Genomic DNA, 22,967 nt, shown 5'->3' on the forward strand with positions numbered 1-22,967 from the left:
CTGCCAAAACCCATCATTTGGCTCTCCATAGAGCAAAATCATTGCAAAAGAAACAAAGCTGTTTTCAAAAATCTGTTTTTATTTGGTGTCAAATTTGTAGAAATCATGGCTCACAAACCACCCAAAAAGATCCAACCTCCTTGTTGGGTGGTCAACATCATTCTCCTGCAAGAATCTACTTAAATATAAGGTCCACAGAAGTATATATATATATATATATATATATATGAACAAACTATACTTTTAAGGATTGCTTGCTGGAAGAAATCTATCAAAAATGGGTGTAATACCCTTAACAGAAGCTGGCGTTTTAAAACCATTTTGGGTAAAGTTGTACATTGAGCTCAAACTATGCCAAAGAAAGACTTGCTATCAGAAGCCTAAGAGGTGGATACAATTTAAAACTATATTGTGAATAGGCTTCAAGTTAGAAATTGTTTGATGTATGTGTTAAAAATGAGAATTATATTATAAGAATATAAGAAAAGACAATTCTTAGACATTGGGTTAAGAGTTAAAATGTCAAACAATGTGTTCAAACAAATTCCACACCTTCTCCCTGGACAAAGGAGACTTCCCCCTGCCCTTGGCTAAAAGATTGACAGGCTGGTGTCAAAAGGAACTGGGAGTGGCACCCTGGCCTGTTGCGGTCAGTGCAGACAAAGGAATCCTTGGGCTGAATAGAAAATGCTAATTCAGGCATGACTGACAACAAACTGCTGGCAGGAAGGAGAGACATGTGACCTCTGAGTCAGCCTAGACCTTTGAGGTGGAGACAAAGCATTGTGGGGATTCAGAAAGCACATCAAATATATGTTTTGGAAAAATGTTTATAACAAATTGCACTGAACTGACAAAAATGTGAAACTTTGAGATTGTTAAAATGAACGGTTCGCTCACAGTTTAAGACTAAGCTGGGCTCCGTGCGATGGTCTAAGACCAAACCCTGGAATTATTCATATTGTAGCTACTGTGTTTATGCCAGGAACCGGACAAATTACAGAAATGTGCCCAGATGGGGTGTGAATGTATGTTTAAAAATTGGTGCAGAACTAATATTGAGAAACCCACCAAAAGTGCGAAAAAGTTGTCATTTCTGAACCAAAGCTCTTAGGAAGATGAGAGTTGAGCAGAAATGTACCTTAATTAATCGGTCATGTAATGTATGTAATATTAACAAGTTGTGTATATTGTAAATATGTTTTTTATGAAAAATATGATATACTGTACAGAGAAAAGGGGAGGGTCTTTCCCCTAAGCCATAAACATGACACATGATGACACAGGATGACACGCTGCTCCTTTCTCCAATCAGGGGACAGGGAATCCTCTGACCTATCAGATCTTTGGAGAGTTGGGCATAGAGAATCAGCCTGCCCACCCACTTTGGAAATTCATAAATAGGGACTGCTGAGGACAGGTAGGACACACATTTCCACTACTCAACTGATTTCTTGGCGAAGCACCCTGCAAGAAGATCCAGACCAGATCCAGACAACATCCAGACAGAGACTCTAGAACCAAAGTCTAGAACTTTTTCAACCTGATTCTAACCCATAAACTTCCACAGGACCTAAGCAAACCATTCAACAGCCTGGCTGAGCTGTTTTGCTATTCTAGCTAACAACCCTGTGCTAGAACCAAGATCCAAACCCAGAGAGCAGAGCTGTATACAGAACCCGTCAGATCCAGTCCAAGAGACCGCGCAGACCGCAGTGCAGTGCTGAGAGCAGAACTGAGACCTGTCAGGTGGCGAGAGAATCCTAGCCAAACCCTTGACCAGATCTTTGACGGGGCCCACTCCATTCCAAAGCCATAGGAGTGAGTATCTAGTCTAGAACTGTCCATAGTCATCTCTTAGTTTAAAGTTACCTATTCCAACCATTTCAACCCTTCCAGAACTGCATTATAGAACCTCTTTTGTCTTCCTAAATTCTCCTCTCCTCCACATAATTCTTGATAAATTGTAGCAATAATCATCTATGCGCTGATATTTTTTTCAAGTGTCTTGATGCACAACAATCAGAGTGGAAGGTGCCCTATTTCTGGTGGTTTTCCCATTAGGTATCTTGTAGTTTCATAGCCGTTAGTATAAGTCCATATTGATTCCTAATCTGTAAAGCGCAATCTGTCATTTTGAATCTTGACTTTATCTCTGAAAAATCTACCTTCACAAAAACCTCTGTAACTTTTGAACCGAAATGTAACTGTCATTTTGAAGCTAAGATACTAAGCTTTCCAACGAACCCAAAACGACATTCCAATTCCTTACAGTTTTTCCGCAATCGTGTTTCCCGCACATGGAAAAGTTGCTGCGAATTGCAATTTAGCTCAAATTCACCACGTCAGAATAGCTGTTTCTTGTTTTCAACTGCTGAAATTTGTTTCAATCTGATAATCATTCATGAATCATTGCTAGTGTCGACCTGAATCAATCCAAAGTAACTCTCACTCGTGCTGAATCCCATTTAACGAATTAAAGTCATTTTTAGCATTTTTCCCTTTCATTGCAAATCACATTCATACGCCTATTGACCTGTTTTAAAATCATACCTGTTCTCTCTAAGCTTGCTGGAGGAACTGGGATTGGAATGCATTGTTAATTAATATTTCTGAAACCTGTGTGCCCTCATTTCCATCTTTTCATATTGCGTAGTGGGGGAGTGAGTAGTAACACGGGGAAAAAGTGATTATATTGGCCCTCATTACGACCCTGGCGGAAATCGCGGTGCAAAATGCACCATGGAGCACGGCGGAAAGCTGCCGATAGCGCCATGGGGGTTGGCGGATTTTCCGCCCCATTCCGACCTTGGCGGGGCGGTAAATCCCCATCCCCCATTTTACCCTTCCCCATTCCCATTTTTGCCCCATAGGGTATAATGGGAGTGGGGAAGGCGTTAATTACGCCACCGTAAAATACGGTGGCGTAATTAACGACAAGGTCCCGTAGCGCCATGGATTTCTCCGCCCGGAAAAACCAGGCGGAAAACGCTCCATGGCGCTACGGAAACTCGTAGTAGGGCGGACGGGTCCGCCGCGAATAAACCGACTACGCCAGGGTCGTAATGAGGCCCATTGTCTTTTGATTGAAACCATATCAAGTTTATTTCTGTGTTGCATTCTTTCCTATCATTGCATTTCCTTGAACCATATAAAGTATTCTCTGCTACCTTATCCTTCCTATTCCTCCTCCTAAGTGATTAAAGAGATTGTTGATATTGTAATATTACCCATTGCTGATCACTGTTCATATTCATAAGTGTGCTATTTAGATATTATTCTATTCATAAAAGTGTGATATATATATATTGTTCACTTCTTCAAATAAACCTTTTAATTTGCAAAACAAACCTACTTCTTGGCTCAGTGAGGTCGTTGAGATTTAAAGAGAGGAGCGTTATATATTGGTTCATCATCCAGATTTAAAGAACTTTGACATAAAAATATATAAATAAGGGCTTCCATTGGGCATCCCATAATAGGCATTGACTTAGTTGGAGTGCTGGATTGAAGTCACTTACAGTTCATAATTTAGAGAGAGTTTGTATGCATTTATTGATTTTTTTAACATAAAAAGTAATGGTGTTCCATAAATCTACTTATATCTCTGCCAGCTAATTAATACCAATCGAGCCAACCTCAAATGAGATAATGTGCTGAACTGAACATGGTTATAAATAAGTAAAAGACTCCCGCCTTAGGCTGACGTTTGAGCATTGAGAAGGTTACAAGTTACACAATTCATTGCTCTCTCTCATCTCCTCCTATACATGATCAATTGGAATGATCGAATATTTGAGTTATAAAACACTAAAAGCTATTATTCAATTATATGGGAGTCCTAATGATTACTGGACATCCCATACTCTCAATCAGTCAACCGGTTTCAGCAGGCCCTGTGGCTTCTCCTCTGCCGCTTTATTCAGGACCCATAAGATACTTAACATTTTATTTATGGAGGTGATCAATCAGCAGCATATTTCTAAAGATTGCCAACTTCCTATCAACTTCCACTTCTTTTACCATTTATTTATTGAGCATTTGTTAGGCGCTTATACAACATAATCATGTTTCCAGGTGCCACAAGGCAAGTGGGGAGGGAGGAAGGGGAGTAAATAATAACTATAAAAAAAGACAGTAAATATATGATTGTCTTCCTACTAGGCCTTGTGACATTTGGACGTGCAAGTGCAGTGAAGATGAGTGCAGGAGATAGGGGAGGGGGGGAGCAAGGTATGGGCAAGTGCTGGTGAGGGAAGTGCTGCAGGTTGCCAGGGGAGGAGGCCGCTGGCTAAGTGCAAGGATGGAGGAATCCCAAAGCTGCCAGGAGGGGGTCCCACAAGGGCAGTGCTGGAGGGGAGGGTGCTTGTGTCGACTGGGCTGGTTCCTGGAAGTCGGTGAGATTCATGAAGGTCCAAGCTGCCAGTCTCAGCTGCAGTGGAGTGATAGGCAGAGTAGGGAAAGAGGTGGAAAGAAATAGGCTCTTGAGGTGTTTCCAGAACTTAAGGAGGTCCAGTTCAAGTCAGAAAGGGGCAGGGAGGCAGGGCACCAGCCTTCTCTCTGCTTGGAGAAGTGATTGACAAGCAGAGAGTTGGAGTTAGAGGAGTGGAGGGCTCTAGCAGGGAAGTAGTTAAGGAGAGAAAGTTGAAGATAGCATGGTCCAAGGCCCCAGAAAGCCTTGTGGGAATGCAGAGGGTCTTGAATTTGATCCTCGTGGCCACCGGGAGCCAGTGGAGAGATATTAGGGCTGGAGAGAAACGTTCCCTGGGCTTGAGACCAAGGATAATTATTGCAGCCCTATTCTGGATTAGCTGAAGGGGCGTAGGGAGGAAAGGGGGAGATTGAGGCATAGGCTGTTACAGTAGTACAGCCTTGAGAGGGCCAGATCTCTTGAAACATTGAGCTTTTGGGGAAAGATGACAAAAGGGAGACTGTCTATAAGGAGGTGAAGCTGTAAGTGGGTCTTCTTGGCAAGCCCCAAAATGGGAGGGGTGAAGAAAAGAAAGGAGTCGAAGATGAAACCAAGGTTTTTGGCCTCACAGGATGGTGAAGATGGAGGTCCCAAGGAAGACGGCCAGAGGGTAAGAGTGAAATAGGGCACAGGTGTCCCAATAAGAAGGATCTCTGTCTTACTGTCATTAAGACAGGGTTGTTAGCCGCACACCATGCCTGTACAGTGGTCAGACAATCAGGGATGAGAGAGGAGGAAGAAGAGGTAGTAGAGGGAAGCTTGAAAGAAAGCTTTGTGCTATTAGCATAACACTGGAAGTGAGGAGAGAAGGAGGATATAAGGTTAGCAAGAGATATATTGAAGAGAGCCCTGGTGGACGCCACAGGTGGAGAGGGAAGTGGCGGAGTAGAAAAGGCCCAGCTGCAACAGGGAGGGGTGGATAGTGAGGAAAGAGGTCAGTCAATCCATTCCCCAGGCAATTATTCCGAGGGTATCACGGAGGTGGCACGCAGGCATGGCTGCCTCGGTTTCATCCTTCCTTGATGATGAATGCAAAGACTGTCTCCTAGTCTTCAAAAGAACCTTCTTTCCTGTGAATCCTCCGACTCCACTGTGCCCCGAAGAACAGAATCAGACAAGTTCCTCCAATCAGGGAAGTAGTGATTGCAGACAACAGACTAGCTATTCCTCTTCGATTACATGTCATGGTCGTGTTGCTATGCACACTTACATATATAACCAATTCCAAGTAAATAATCTTTTACAAATGGACACCAATGTTTTATTGCTTTTTTAAGAAAGCAGTTATTTCAAGACTGTCAGTCACTTTATTCCTGGTTAAAGCATCAACGCCTGCTTCATGGCAATACCTTTCTGGACACTGCAGTGCTCATTTGTTAATCACTGAACAGCTGGCACCTGCATACAATTTCAAGATGGAATATTGTGGAAATATATAAGACAGCTACATGATACTAAATAGATATGAACACAACATTAAAACCCCAATGAGGGTGTAGCACAATGAAGAGTAAAAACTTAAGGGGTGGGCGTAATTCATTGTAAAGAAAACAGGTGGCTAGGAAAACGTGGTTTTTGAAAGGTGGGAGATGCAGGTTGCTGCAAACAAGACAATAGTAGCAAGGAAGGTGCCGGTGGGAGTGACAACTAGTATGAAGGTGGGCAATAGTCATTTAATGTCTATTCGTAAAATGCAGGTACTCCAAACCTTATCAGATGTAGATGCTACTGTGCATTGAGTGCAGCAGAGATGAGGACATTCTGGTGACTATAGGGATAAGTTTGTAAATGTCAAGTTTAGAAGGAAGAGTGGAGATGATGGTTTATGGGTAATTACGGTAGGTGTTGCATAAAATACAGCAGTTGTCAATCACTTAGGTTAGATTACAGGGGAGTGTTTGGAGAGGGCACTCAGTAGATCAGAAGACATGCAATAATGTGGCTCAAGGTGAATGAGACGGTTTGGGTGTGAGACGACAAGATAGAGGAATACGACATAGGGAAGGCTGGAAAAGAATAGTGGAGAAGGGAAAGACAGTGAAAGCTAAAGGAAAGTGTGAAGGAGAGGAGCAGGAAAGATAGAGAAAGTCTGTAGAGCAGATAGCAGCATAACAAAAACATAATGGGCACCCTCATCTAAATAGGGCGAGGGGCCCCTGTGGCAAATTCACTTCTGCCCAGTACAAGGAGGAGTAGAGGCTAAAACTCCCACTCAGCCCTCACACTTCTACCAACCAAGAGCCAAAGCAATCATAAAGGTAAAACACTCACATTCAAGACATATGCCCCTTCACCATTTGTGGTGATGTGGTCCTAGAAAAGGCTTTACTCTTAAGAGGGGTGTGCATGTGGTTCAGTAGCAATTAAACAGTGAAGTATAACAGTCCAAAATAAAGAAATTTCCAAAATGTCCAATTGAGGTTCAATAAAAATATATACACTATAATTAAGCACATCATGTACAATAATAACTAATTAGAAGAACAAAAACACTACACTGAACCCCAACTCTGAGGAAAGTACACGAATAAGCAGAGATAGTAGATGCAGCACTCAGGGTAATGAATAAAGGGTAAAGCCATGCAAAAGCAACAATATTCTCGAAAACGGATTTGTACTTGTGAGCAAAAAGGGTTCAAGGTGACATAACCAGTCTCTAGGGCTCATAAATCGAGCAAGGGGCAGTTACCATTCAATAGTACCTTCTTTGCAGTTCTTGGTGGTTCAGCAGCGCTGAAGCAGACTTCTTGCTGCTGTGTGAAGATCAGGAAAGAGCAAAACACAGCAACAGAGGTTCCTGCTGGTTCAAGTGTGTTGAACAGTACTTGCAACATGCTCCAAGCAGTTCAATGGTGAAAAGCACTAGGATCCTAGCTAGCTGTCTTGGCTCTCAGGGTTCTGTGAGTTCAAATTCAAGAGACTCAGGGAAAAGATGGGTCCTTGTTCTCGTGCTTCCAAACATCGGGGAGGCTGACACACAACTGTGGGGTTCCTCTAAGACGGTGAGGTCCTGAGTACCGCTGTCGCTGGCATAGAGCTGGTCTCGCTACAGAAGCAGGTTACTTCTGAGGTTGCTGTGAATCCCACTCCAGGGACTCAGGGACAAGATGGTTGCTTGTTCTCGGGATTCCAAACATGGAAGTGGCTGGCACACAACTGCAGGGGTCCTCCAACACAATGAGGTCCTGGGTACCACTGTGGTTGTCAGAGATGCAGGTCCTGTTCCAGCAGCAGATCACCCACAATGAGCCCTGCAGGTGGTTAGGGGACAGAGTGTGCCTCTGCCTTTGGAACACCTGACTTGACCTCATAACTGGAGGGGTTTAAAAAAAGACTGCTCTCTCAGCAAGATCAAACAAAATCTAATCAAGTGATGATCCAATGATGCTTCAAGATTATTACAAAGAAGTAGTGTGGGACCCCTTCTTCTAAAAGGAAAAGTCCACTGGCGATTGGTCTAAAGTTACCCCACTTTAGGGGTCTAATCCCTGTTCTTGAAATGAGTGCACTTTGCCCTTCTAACATCACACCCAAATTGCTTTGTCCTACAGAAAGTGAAGGGGACAGGAAAAAGAGGCAGAGATATTCTAAATTGTAGACGTTGCCTTCCCTTGAAGAGAGTTTGCCTGACTACTCTAATTCTGCCCACTTCCCTTCTCAATAGAAACCACAACCTTCAGAAATGCAGCCACCTTGTGTGAGGCCTGGCTCTTTCTGAATGGGTGTTTCCCTTGATTCCTGCTCTTAGGTCACCATCCTGTAGAGTGGCTGTCCCTGGGAGAAGGCTGGTTCCTGCCCTTACAAAGGAACAAAAAGAGGCAATCCCACCAAGCTACATTCTTGCCAATAAGGCACAGTCTGGCCTGTCTGGGGGAATACGCGTAACCCTTCCAAGGCTGAAATTGGCCCACAGGGCTGACACATGTGCAATATCAAATGAATGTGGTTGTAATGATCATAAGTAGGGCCATGCACCATGTCTTAAACCAGGTATAACTTTATTCATATAGTTAATTCTGCCATCTTCATGCGTTTGGTATAAAAGCTCATATCTTTAATGCAGCATGTGTGCTGCAGCTACCTGGCTGTCACTGGAGCTGTCAAATGGGCTGTTGTGACCTTCCAACCTGCTGTGAGACACTGATAGGTTAGATGCTGTAAATCAGGATACTTATGTAGTAAGTCACAGATAACACTAGTATTTTGGTATGGAGCCTACGTAAGAGGAATGTAAACAGCGGATTGACCTATCAGAGATGGAATTCCTGCATCATTTTATTACTGAATATAAATCAAAAAAGCCAGGGCTTTCACACCCTTGCCACATGGCAATTCATCACAGCCCCTTAGATACCTGCCATCCATAGATGTATATCGGCCTTAGTTATGGTGTGTAAGCCCCTTAATAGAGAAGGTCACCCTGCATTGCAGAGGCGGCAGGTCTGTCTGTTATGCCCCTGAAGGCAATGTCCACATTAAGGGCCTCATCACGAGTTTGGAGGTAACCCTTAAATGCGGCGGTAGCGCTATTACCGCTGCATTTAAGGGTCCGCCAGATCATGACCTTGGGGGATTTCCCCCCAGCTCTGAGCTGGGGGGAAATCTGCAGCAAATTTGCCGATTTTCAGCGCGTTTACCGCCGGCAGGAAATCTGCCAGCGGTAATAGCGCAAATTTTACGCATTGGGCCCAATGGGGAATGAGGAATTCCCGAATGGGCCCAATGGGGAATGGGCAATAACCTTTCCACCAAACCCGTGATCCGGTGCTAATAGCACCGGGGGGGGGTTGGTGGTAGGGCTATTAACGCCAGCGCTAATAGCGCCGGTGTTCCCACCCAACTCGTGATGAGGCCCTAAGTAAGTACAGACTCCCAGCGTTCACATACACGCCCTCACAAAGTCTAGAGACCATATTACCTTCTAACAATAAAGAAAAGGTATTCCCATAAGTGCCATGCACAGGAATGTGTAGTGGATATTTGCAGGGTGTGGGTGAGCCTACCATTCACTAGGTGTAACTGGCCTCCTCAGTTCTTGAGGGACTTCCATAGGCCAACTTGAAATGTTGCCGTGCATGGAGTTCTTGCACAAATCTTCTTTAAGCCATACGATCCTCCAGGTTCACCTTCAATAAGGCATTCTAAGAATGTCTACTGAATGCATGGCATTGTCCTGCACACCTGTGGCACGTGAAGTGATAGATCGACTTTTCAAAAAAGTAACTACTGAATAATGTGCATGTTAATAGTAAACAATGGAGTGCAGCAGACCATTCCATTCACAAGTATGCCCGCAAAGGTTTGCCCCAAATTGCATTCATGAGTTATTGTATCCTATTAATTATATGTGATTTTACCGATGGACATTACACAGTGGTACATTTCATTGTGGATAGAATACCGAAAAACACCAATTATATGTTTCTTTTTAATATTGGGGGTCCCCGGGGGACCCGCCTGAGGCCCCTGTCTTTTTTTACCCTTATATTGCGTTACAAACCCCATCCCAACCCAACCCATTTTAACCATTTTACACCACTGCCCTTTTATTTCATGTGGATTTTCGAACATCTACCTGTGTGCATTCAACTCTGTCTCCTGGGCCAGAAGCCAAAGCTCAATGCAGCATCTTCGGTGTTGCTGAGCACAACTTTCATCTCCTGTGTGATCAAATCTGGTCTGAAAATGGATGGAATTTGAACGAATGTTGGTCTTTATCCAATAGCTACTTAATAACAAATCAGCTTAGAAATCTGGCTGAGTCGGGAGATGGTGGTGCTTTAGCAAATGGCTGACCCAATAAGTATGTGTCCACCGCAAAATGGAGTCCCACCCACTGGGAGACGTTTCCCTGCATGCAGGAGCCGCTTTCTGATACCACAAAGCTGAAATAGGGCTGGCACTGACCACGCTGAGGCAGACCCATTCGCGTAGGACCTGAGTCAATCGATAGTTATAGGTTATTAATAGTCCCCCATTAACACTTGATAATATATCAAGGTCCAAGACAATTTGTTTTTCTCTGTACCATCCGCTACCCTGTGCAGCACAGAAACCAGAGAAAGGTGCATTTAAGAACATTTCTTTTTCAGATGTTTTCAATTAAAGCCCATAGTATTTTGTTCAGTAAAACACGTGAATGTGACATGATTATGTCAATAGACAAATAATGAGGGGTGATGTGCTACAGCTCTAAACATTTCAAATAAATATTAAAGTTGTGCAAATGCCATTTGATTTCAACAAAGTTAGCTTTGTTTTCATGCATTATAATCGCGTGTACGTTTGTAGTATTTCATGCCGGATGCATCCAGCTTCTAACCGCTGTAATAAATTGCGTTTCTATTAACCCATTTTAAATGCCACTTGATTTGTCACTGTCGGCAGGATGAACAGCTAAGTCGATGCTTCAGCGTTTTTACAACTGGGCAAGTGCAGCCTGCCATTCGGTCTGAGACGAATGTTTTACTCGTGTACTTACCCGTCCCTGGTTCCAGGGGCGTGCATTCAAGTTTGAGTTGTTCAAAGATTTGCAGTTTTTGGGTCCGATCAAATATTCACAGTTTTCAATATGGGGTCTTGCAAGATTGCAGTATCAGATGTCTGATTCATGCTTATACTGTGAAATAAAAAATACAAATCATCGATGCTGGTAATGTTACATTAAAGGTAAAACAGAAATCCATATACTGTGTTAAGAGAATGGTAGTCCTGTCTAAACATAGGGACATACTAAAATATATGTTTTGCGCTGCTACAGCGGCATTGTAGCTTTGCTGTGAAGTACTTAAATGAACACAGAATTGATGTCCAAGTACTGATGTGGTTGAGATAAGGTGGGTTTCGGAAATAAATTCGACATGCTAGGCTTTAAGCTGCATGTTACCAGGTCACTCAGCCCAGCCCCTACACTGGCCCTCATGTCCTCCTCTTCCTGAACCCCATCGACCCCAAACTCCTCCTCAGATGTTGAAAGAATCGAGAGCACCCGGCTTACAGTTCCGGCATTATTTGACTTCCTTGGCGAGTGCTTAATGCACCACTGTGTCTGTTTGTCTTTCAGGTTAACAATCCACGCTGAGTGTCCGATGCATTTGGAGGACTTCCCCATGGATGTGCATGCATGCCCACTCAAGTTTGGAAGCTGTAAGTTTTTTTTTTAATGTTCATTAACAAACAGAACATGCCTGAATATGGTGTCATTATTTCAGTTAACATATATGGAAAAAAAGCAACAAATACGAATTTCATTATAGCTTTGTTGAAACTGTTAGCTTCGCGGAAGTGCCTTCTCACTTCTGTGCCTTGAAACAATTGCATTGTGAGATTCTCTTTTCACTCTCTTGTTTTCACTTTTCTTTTATTGAGTGACAAAAAAGGGCATTGAGCAAAACAGTCTTCATTAAATGGACTTTCAGCAATTTAGAATTATCCACCCCGTCTTTCAATCAGAAAGAAATTCACATTCCACTTTTTGACAACCACTGAAAAAGTGAACACAATTGATTTTATAGCTCAGTATGGCATGATGCCTAACGTTGGGGAGAGAGATTTCATTTTGATTTTATACATTTGTATAGCGCATATGCCAGGGGGTCCCGGCAGACGATTGCATCTGGGCGCAGGTGACAATTAAGAAATGATCACACAGAAATTGAAAAAGTGCTAAAAATATGTGATTTTACATGAACAAACGGGTCTTCAGTTGCTTCCTAAATATACTCAGGGATTTGCTTTGTCGGCGGTTATCTGGAAGTTGAATCCCAGACTTGGCGGCCTTTACAAAAAAAACACCTGTCATCCCACGTAGAGGTTCTATAAGAATATACCACCAACAGACTTTGTCCCGCAGCTCGTAACGTGCGGTTGGGGGGACAGGTGATAGTCTTAGATGATAAATAAGCTGGGACCAAACCATGAAGACACTTAAGGACCATACACAAAATTATGAACATAATCCTTTGCTGCACTGGGTGCCAATGAAGGCTCCTTCGAAAAGGAAAAATAGCAATTTTCCTGGGTAGATCAAAGGTCAGTCGAACCGCCGAATTCTGGGCTACCTGCAGTCTCTGGAGCTGATATTTAGGAATGCCCTTCAAAAGGGCAATGCAGTAATCTAGCCTGGCATTGACTAATGATCCGAACAATGCCAGTCGATCTTTCTTCAAGATAAGAGATAGCCATGGTTTTAGAAGTTTGCACTGAAAATAAACTGACTTCACAATCTGATTAACATGAAGATTACAACTCAGACCGTACTGCCAAATGCAGCCTAGGTTTTTTACTTTCTGAGTGTATTTCTGAGTGCAAGCCTAAATATAATTAGGTAAGGAAGAGAATTTAGAACATTTGCCACCTTACTTGGTAACTGGCATAGCAATGTCACAATTTGAAGACTCTTCTCATGACATGAAGAACAATTTTGTAACAGATGTAGTTTTGTCCCGACCTCAACTCCAGTGGTACAATGGTTAATTGACACTGGTTCTCACTGCTTGTGTTTAATTTAACAAAATGAACAATTATTGTGCATCCCCAGTGACAGCGCCAATTTGACTATGCTTTCCTTACCCACCATCTCCTTCCTTCAGTAAATTATCTAGCGGCCTTCACATTTACAAATGGAAAACACCTATCCTGGTGAACCAAACTAAGTCTGGAAGGGTAGGTGCTAGAGATTGACTGCAGTCCAACTCACCTGGGGAGAGCTGTCGGGCTGAATACCGCAGATTGAATCTGATGAGGCATGCATTGCGGGGAGACTGCAGTATGCTGATGGAGTAATGCATGAGGTGGTTTAACCGGAGTTATTGCACAGATAGTTCTCAGCAATTTGTAGGCAAAAATCTAATTGAGGTATACTTGTGGATTGAATGCCTTGAAAATAAGCAAGTGAGGCTAACTTGAGGGTTGTATGTTTCCTACCCAGTGTAAGGGTTTCAGACCTGACGGTTTTTGTGGAGGATTGCTACCATGGGGAACTTACTGCGGATGATGGGGATCCTGTGGAGGGAGTGTAGAAAGCATTATGATTGCAGGGACAGAGGCTTGGTGATGTTGAGCCTGTGGCAGGATCTATTGTGGAGACACTGAGACCCTCACTGCAGGGAACATTTGCTCGGAGTAAAAAGGAGATTTATTTACAGTGCAGGGCTGATCTTGCGTTTCAGAGAACTAAGTAGATGATTGCTTGTAAAGAGATATGAGATACTGGTAGTTAGAAGGAAATTGGTTAAATGGAGCCTCACTGGCCCTTCCCATTTTCTTAGTCACAACTTGAAGTGCATCAGTGCTGCACAAGCATTTTCTGACTACGCATATAATTAACCTCTTCTGTGCCATTGATTTAGATTGTATTAGATTTTATTTTTATATTTCTAACGCACACACCTTATCGGTCCTGGCAGAGACTACATCTGGGTGCAGATGGTAGTTAATAACTATTTGCACACGTCACTAAGGAGTATGGGCACTATTCATGGAAAAGTGCTCAGAAATCCTGCAATGCCTGCACGCTGAGAACGTCATTATGCAAGCCTGCATACAGAAGTTTTTCTGCGCCCTCCATTTATTCATGGATTGTTCAAGCAAAGTAACCGTATATAAATGTTGCTGCCAGATTGCCGTATACACGCCCCCACGCAAATCAAAAAGAGCTAGAAACAGCCACCTCTGCGTGCTCCCCAGGAGCAAATACATGCACCCTCAAAACAGTGCATGGTGTCCCCCACAAGCAGGCCTGCATTTCGGGGACCATGCGCAGGGTCCCCTGTAACTGTTACTGGCACCCTGAAGACATGCATATAATTTATCGTAACACGGGTAAAAATCGGATAATCTACATGCAAACTCCCTTAAACTGTTCCTGCACCCTGCAACACTGAGTACGAGCACCCCGAAGTTATATCAGAACCCCGGATGCATGCACACACCCATAAATCCGACATCCTATCTTACACCTAAGCGGTAAATCCTATGAGCAAGTGTATTTCTGCCTTCGGGTGGCATATAGTTTGAGGGATTTGTGTGGCCATTTCCCTACCGGGGGGATGCATGGTTGGATCCCTGAATACATATAGTTCCGTGCAACAGTGGGCATGTGATGGACAGTCAATACTGACTTGCCTGATTTTGCTCAAAGCACACAACGAGAGCAACCTGTCTGTTGTGTTTTTAATGGAGTTCAGAGTTTCACTAGACTGGAATAATAACAGTGCAATCTAATACCAACAAAAGATTAACCAAGGGTGCGACATATAAATACTCACCAGATGATCATCAACTAGGAAATAATGGAAAAGAAGCGAGCTGTATACCACAGACAGACACCATTATCGCGCCTGTTGGCCTATAAGGCTAGGTGTGGACTACAACTTTCTTGGGAATTGTAGTTCGACCTTTCTGGGGAACAGACTAAGCAGAGCGTTTTGTAGGGTGCTGTGCGTTTTGAAGTAACACAAAAGTTTACTTTGGTGTTCTTTGCTAATCTTATGCAGTTTCCTTAAAAAAAATAACAAGCAATTTCAAATTTTTTCTAAAAATCGAAACTAAAACAGTGTTAAGAACCCTATACAATGTATCTACACAAAATAGCTAGCAGCGTGGAGCGAACGTGCCGCATGGCAAACATACAATCGGGAATGAAGATGAAGGCTTCCTTTATAAGGAGACTCGCAGATTACAACTCTCTCTTGGGAGTTGTAGTTCAACCTTTCTGGGCAAAGAGAATAAGCAGAGCGTTTTGTGGGGCCCTGTACTCTCTGAAGTCACAAACAAGTTTACTTTGCTATTCTTTACTAATCTTATGCAGTTTCCATGCAATTTGCCCATGTTATACACAAGTTGGGCAGCAATCATAAAACAAAATGGCATGAGTCTCCTGGACCTGTAGAGGCATGGGGTTACAGAGCCTTCTGCCTGGCACAAATTAATTAGCCTGAAATATACATCACTATTGCCAATGCGTATGCCCTTGGGGGATCTAGAGGCTTAACATGAAAGTTAGACTCTTACATCTACAAACAGTTACGTTTTTTAGAGACACACAAACTACACATATCCCATCTCTTTAGTCTCTCATTAGGGAGTGAGTGGTGCTGATGTTATATCTACATATTGTTCCAATACGCTGTATTTTCCACAAGTTGTACAGACATGCAAGAACAATAAAGACATGCATCTCAGAACGAAGAGAAGAGAAGTAACCATGGGTTAAGAACAAACTAGTTCATTTGCTGAATACATTCATTTTTATAGAGAGCACTGGCCATGCATTATTACATTAGTCTGTTGTGGTAACAGTGATTTAAAAAAAGGCAACAGATAGAAAAAGGCACAGCAAAATTATACTGGGTTAATACAAGCAGAGATAATACGGGAAGAAAGTAGTGAGCAGTGAAGTGGTACAAAATACTAGTGTCTCGTTTATGTTGCCGGTTTAGTAGTTTGTTCCAAAGTGCATGAAATATATCTATTTTTTTAATGACCAAGATTTGTTGCTACACAACAGCAATAAACCTTGTCTGTAAAGGGCATTATTCTCATGCTCGAAGGATTGATGGCATAAAACGATTATATGGAAAAATGACTTTATATAGCACTACTATGATTCATAATCAGACATCAACATCAATCTAACATTTCATAAGGAAAATGTATATTTTTATTTTAATTATTTGATGTGACTAACCCATCAGAATACACTGAATATTGTACCAATACATAGAAAAGGGTCTATTGTTACATGTCATAACTTTAATTTGGATTACTTTGTTTTAAAAGTTACTCAATGGGCCTCATTACGACCCAGGCGGTAAGTTACCGCCTGGGTCGTACCCTTACCACCATGGTGTAAACTATGTTTACACCATGGTGGATGGCTGATTTACCGCCCCATTCCAAGGTGAGTGGGGCGGTAAATCCCCATTTCCCATTTTACCCTTCCACATTCCCATTTTTGCCCCATAGGGCATAATGGGAGTGGGCAAGGCGCTAATTACGCCACCGTAAATTACGGTGGCGTAATTAGCACCATGGTCCCTTAGCGCCATGGATTTTAACGCCTGCAAAAAGCAGGCATTAAAATCACCATGGCGCTAAGGGACCTTGTAATCAGGCGTTAAGGGTCGGCGCCGTTTACGGCGCCGTTAACCCCTTAACGCCTGAATCGTAATGAGGCCCAATGTGTCTTCCCTTCTGCACAGTATGGCTAACAGGTGGCACGCCAATGAACATACCATACAGTACATCAAGGTTACACGCTGGCAATCCTAATGGAAAATGTTCTGTTGATCATTCATTATTTGCCTTATTAATGTTTATTAGATCACTTTTAGTGAGTAGAATGTGGATGCTGACAAGTTCTGTTGTTTAGAGTGTGCAAGTAGGATTCCTTACAACTCTGTCGAAATCAAAAGGTGTCCACACAGCAACGGAATTCGCTATTTTGACAGCCTGTGCAATGTTGTTTTGCCTGACACATTTTAGCAGAGTGAAAAAAAGGTAACTTTCTGTCATCTCCATCCCAACCAACGATGCTGAGTCTTGCTCCAGTTAGGATTTTTTGGCTTGAAAGCCCACGCTCCAGTGTCAAATCTTGGTTACTTTGCATGCTGGGAGATCGTGGGGTAATGAGTAGATGGGGTAAACTGCTTGTGTCCCAGGTTCTGATATGTGAAATCTAGATATTGTACTGTAAGGATGCAGACGTAGGATAGTGGCACACATGTGGGATGATTGTTGGCATAAACATGTATTTCATCAAAATAAAGAGGAAACCTATCTATCCCTATCTCTAAGAGGGGTTTCACTGCCTCAACAAAGGAAGTAAGGGTTTGGTCAGAATGTCCAAGTAATTGAAAAGAGTCCACTGTGGTGTGTCAAAAGGCCTACTTCTGTCCCTAACACTTGTAACTAATACTAAACAGGTAGTGGATCTTCTTGATCCAGAAGAATGGCTCCCTTCTTCTGGACAATGCACTATAATTCCAATTTCAAGTGGGAAATTTGCCTCCGAGAATGACTTCCTTCCTCGGGTCTCAGTTCCTTTCCAAAATACACAACAAAGCTCCAGATTGTGATGCTGTAAATTTCTCAGATTCAACTCAAAAGTAAAGTTCCAACTCAAACATCATTCCTTATTGCCCATAGTTTTCTTCACTACTGGGTTCCTGGAGAATGTCTCCCTTCTCCAGATATCTTGTTCTCAATACTTCCACACTGCCAGGGGAATGACTCCCTTCCCCGAGCCTTCTTTTGCTTTGTTTCTTGGTACACAAAACCAGGGGGTATGGCTTCCTTTTCCTGATATCTCTTGGCTTCACAGTGTCAAACACCAGGTGGTATAGCTTCTTTCCACTGATCCATCTTGGTTTCACGGTACACAAAGGCTTCCCCAGGCTCTACTCATGCTCTTTGTTACAGTTCATGAGGCTGGTGGAATGACTCCCTTCCCCAGGCCCTTCTCTGCTTCTTATTTCAGGTTTGGGTCCTAGACCTGTGTTGGCAGACCTGGTTTACCTCCTTGCCAGATACTGTGATGAGAAAGAGTGATTGTGATGGTCTTCCTATGTGGGTGTGGGTTCCAGAGCCTTTTTGGCAGGCCTGGTTTACTCCCTTTACAGGTACAGTGATGAGAACGAGTGATTGTGATGGTCTTCCTATATGGGTGTGGGTTCCAGAGCCTTTTTGGCAGACCTGGTTTACTCCCTTTACAGGTACAGTGATGAGGAAGAGTGGTTGTGTTGACCTCTTTCTTCTGTTGTTGATCCTAGACCTGTCACTCTTCTCCGTCATCCCTCAAAGGGCAACATCAATTGTCATTGATTACCCCTGTCTGGGCATGTCCGGGCTGAAAGGGCCAGTCACTCCATAATGTTAAAAGGTATGTGATTCTGCCTGTTGTTACTTGCAGCGTTACAGTGTTCCTCCCTAATTTCACCACCCACTACTCTACAATCAGACAAATGACCTTTCTCCCACCAGCAGCACCAGTATGCTTGCCCAAGAGCTCACTCCTATGACAAAAGTACATTCCGCTATCTCACAGCCTCTCATCCCCCAGTACAAATCTGAGCCCCAGTTTCTGGAGAATTTAGAATCTCCCACCTTGGTGCATGCACTACACCCCCTCTACCCACCTTACCAATGTCCTTCTCCTTAAGAAACTCTTGGCTTAGAGGGTGATTGAGCTACACTTATTCTACTTCCACCGGGTGCCTCTGCATTGTCAATAGCATCCCTGCCTTGCTTGGGAGCCCACACAAACATTGCAAACCAATCCAGGCTGTGCCCTGGTCTCATTCTGCAAGCCAGCCCACTTTAGGCATCACAGCTAAAAGTCCACCACTCTCCCCATACCAGCACATCTTTCCAGCCATTGCGGCAAACACTAAAACCAATGCTGTCAGCATTTAGCCACCCAGCATCCCGACAGGCCATGAGGCCTACTCAGGGAACGAGACAGTATCCAAAACTAGCAACATAAGTGAGGCAATACCTCAACCTATCCCCACCTAGCCTGATCTCCATCATTGCGTTACTGCAGCATTCCGCCATGGAATCTGTCTCCATTCATCAAACCTGCAACTACGCCCAAAGTGGCCAGCTCTACTCTCCAGCAAAACTACCTAACTGTGCTATAGAAGCCTTGTCCTGCCACTAGCAGTCCAATTAAACTACCGTGGGCCAACAATCTCACCCTGCCACCTCACAGTCTAGCCCCACAAAGCTTACTTTCAGCCTCCTTTGAAGCAGCACCACCATCAACTCACTGCCTAACCCACCAGGCCCCTTACTGAATTGTGCACTATTCAAAGCAAGATCCATCCTTGCACACCCTCTAGACATCATTACCTTATTATAGCCAATTAATATCATGGCCCTGAAGAGACAAAGAGGATTACGATGGCCTGAGCTGATGAAATCCCGAGACCTTCACCTGCTCAACGGTGTCTTTGAAAAAGAGACGATTTCTAATCCAACGTGGCATAGAGGGCAATACTCTTTGGTAATAGACTATGTTTTTGTTTCAAGAAGCATGCTGGGTATCATTAAATGCTTGGAAGTATGTTCTATAAAACAAAGTATTCATAATCTGCTTATACTTCAGTGGAACATCGAAGAGAGGCACACTAAATCGACCTATCTATGCCCCTTGCAACTGGAAAAGAACGGGTCAAGCCTCAGAATAAAAAAATATGATATTCCGAAGCTGGGTTTCACATTACAGAAACAACAAAAAACTATGAAAGACGTGGCCTTAACATCTATGGCCAATTATATTCCTTTGCTGGCTATCTATAGGGAACCTAACACTCAGAATCATGCTAAGCAAGTGTTCCACAAACACAGCTATGCCACAAGACAGTGAAAAATAACACAACTAATGCAGAGGACACTGTTAACAACAACAACAAAAAAACAACATAAGAGATGCGTGGTCACTCATCAACTCTACAAGACCAAATCTGACCATACCACTTTCAAACAGAGTTTCAGAGGGTGATTAGATATAGTTCTTTAAAAATGTATATGTAGACTTGAATACAGGTGCATTGCTCCTAAACACACAAGCGCCAGGGATTCTGAATTACGACTATGCACACTTAACATCCATGATTAAGAATGTCAATCCGTCGCATGCACCAGACCTTGATGGGCTTTCAAATCAGATGCTTAAAGAATGCCCAGAGGAATGGACAATGGTGATGGGCTCAATACTGAAGATGATCGTGACGAGTAGATCTATCCCACAGTCCTGGTAGGGGGCAATTTTAGTCCCGATATTTAAAAGTGGAGACAGAGCAGATCCAGGGAACTATCGTCCCATCGCCCTGCTTGATGTCCTGGGGAAACTTTATGCAACTCTTCTCTTGGAGAGACTGAAAGCTTGGGCTCAGGATAGCGGGCACACGGACCATCTCTAATTTAGTTTTGCGAAGGGCCTTGGAACCTCTCCTCCACGGGTAATATCACTATTAAAGAACAAAGGATTGAAAATCAACTATAATTGCTATTTGGTTTTTGTGGACTTTTCTAAAGCTTTTGATAGCATCCTAGATGATTACTCTGGGAAAAACTGAGGTGCTGGAATTGCCCAGACGATCTGATATCCCCGATTAAAGAAATTCATATGGACACATTCTTTAGAGTACGGCTAAACACAACTGGCATGCTAAGTGATAACAATTAAAATGGAGAGAGTAGTCAAACAGGGCTGACCAATTGTGCCCTACATCTTTAATCTCTACATCTCTGACCTCCCAGCATTTATGAAATCATGTAAGCGCATATACCTGAAAATAGAAGGAATAGAAATTACACACCTCCTATACTCAGATGATTTAGTCCTGCTTGACAGGACCCCCATGGGCGTTCAAAGACAACTGAGACGGTTGAGGAATACACAATGCTGACCAACCTAGCGATGAACATCAAAAAGACAAAGATCATTCTATTTCAGAAACAGGTAAAGAAGACCCAGACGTTTTGTTGGTCTATTGGTCGAAAAAAAAAAATTGGAATGTGTGATATTCTTTAAATATTTGGGTACACAGATCTCTACTAAAAGCCAGGAAAGGGAAAACATCCTCACCCTGATAGAAAAAACGAATGCATTGGCAAATCAGGCCATCATTCTGAAAAATAAGATGTTGCAATTTTTCATTAAAACTTGTGTTGGATTTTTACAGAGCAAATGGGGTCCCTACAATTACATATGAGTCGGAGACTATGCTAACCATCCAAAATCACACATGGCCTCAGCTCGAAGGGAGCTTCTGGAAACGGGTGCTAGGCTTACCAAAGTCAATTCCAGTCTAGATAGTGAGAAGAGAACTTGGTCTAATCTCACTTAAATCTGTAGTAGAATGGAACGTCTTATCATTCTTCAGGAAATATAGATCCACAAACCCGGCATAATGTTTTAAGATCATCAAAATAGAGATAAAGAATGGGAAAAAAAGAAGCAGGCAGTGCACGACACAAGGCATGTAAAAAGACATTAGAAGAAATCGGAGACTTGCAAGACGAGCTGCTGGTAAACCCTAACAACGTCAAGAAGAAACTCTGGGAAACAGACTGGATTCATACCTGCGAAAAGGCTAATAAGTTAAAACTCTATCACCAATTCTCCAAGGAGATTAGACCTTACGGACATACACCAACGTACTTAATAAAATATCCAGAACTGGCTTATCCTCATGTAGGTTTTACAAGTTGCTAGCTTCATTAGAGAACTTTCAACATCTATTTACGGTCTGTTCCCGGTTGATGGACTCAAGATATAAGTTCTTTAGAAGGTTTGTGGATCGCACTCTGTCTTTATCAGCTGAAGAATGGGAGTCGTTGGTCTTGAGAGGTGAAGAAGTATGACTTACTATTATTGCCGCGGTTGATTTCTTAAAGGACTGTTTGGAGCAGAAACACACCACAGGATAATCGATTTACAGGCCTAATTATGGAAAAATTCAATTATCTTACTTTACAGACAAAAGTACCCTTGACAATGGATTGGAGATTGCGTGACCCCAATTGGGCTCCTGTATAGAATTGGCGTTCAGTCCAGTGGGTGACAGCTGGGCTCATCAATAGGCCCTGAATTCGGAAATAGTGGCATGCATAGTCACGTCCTCGGTCCGTTTTCCGTTGATTCTACACATGACCCCAATCGGGGCACTCAACTTTCACCACTTGCCTTGATAAAGACCCACGCAGTCAAAACACGTGTCGGCTGACTTTAACTGTGACCATGAACAAACTATTTGGTGGTTATTGAAAATTACACTTAACACCAATCGTAATTACTACTAATACTATGTACATGACAAGTGTACATGACAAGTGTACATGGTATTTCAGAGTAAAGTAGGGTTAAGTGAGGGGGTTTGATGAGAAACACACTGTGTTCTCTGTGTATAGTCACCCCAATCCCACAGGGGTGATCCATCCCCAAAGGACCCAACTGCTGACTATAGCGGCCTCACCTCCCGAGCCTCATATGAAGGGCCCTCCCGCACCCCGGAGAAGTGACGGCATCCAGGATTTGTCAGAGCACCTTATTTCTTACGTTTTCACAAACAGTATAGCCATGGTCAGTCAGTGAAGGCATTTTCTTTTTTCCCTGAAAATCTGGCCATTAACATAGATCTCTAAGTGTCAGTCAACCACATTAGCTATCTGGGCATCAGTTTCTCATGAAATATCATGCCCTTCCATTTAAATGCAATTTAAATTCTGAAGAAAAACTTTTGATACGTTTTTCAAATGCCGTTAATACAGTTTCGTATAACTAGCTCATTAATTACAGGCACTTGTACGAGCTAGAGTTGTCTAAAAAGGAGGAGAGTGACAAAATATCACCAGGAAACAGATGCACACACATTTACATTGACATATTGTTGGAAACTACTGCCAAAGTGAGCAAACTCTCAATTCACAACATGTGGTCTTTTACGTGCATTGCTGCACCTCTGCTTCTAAGAGAACATACCAAAGA

General features: G+C 42.9%; 1 protein-coding gene across 5 annotated transcripts in view; it reads left to right on the forward strand.

The window, feature by feature from the left end:
• Positions 1-22,967, forward strand: part of GABRA3 (gamma-aminobutyric acid type A receptor subunit alpha3) — a 2,265,987-nt gene that overhangs the window by 1,613,227 nt on the left and 629,793 nt on the right. For all 5 annotated transcript variants that reach the window (XM_069613066.1, XM_069613068.1, XM_069613067.1 and 2 more), the window contains one exon: positions 11,535-11,617. In XM_069613066.1, coding sequence (XP_069469167.1) covers positions 11,535-11,617 — 83 coding nt within the window. The remainder of the gene's footprint in view (positions 1-11,534; positions 11,618-22,967) is intronic.

The sequence above is a fragment of the Ambystoma mexicanum genome, chromosome 5p, assembly GCF_040938575.1.
Source record: "Ambystoma mexicanum isolate Mex_15411 chromosome 5p, UKY_AmexF1_1, whole genome shotgun sequence".
Lineage (NCBI taxonomy): Eukaryota > Metazoa > Chordata > Amphibia > Caudata > Ambystomatidae > Ambystoma > Ambystoma mexicanum.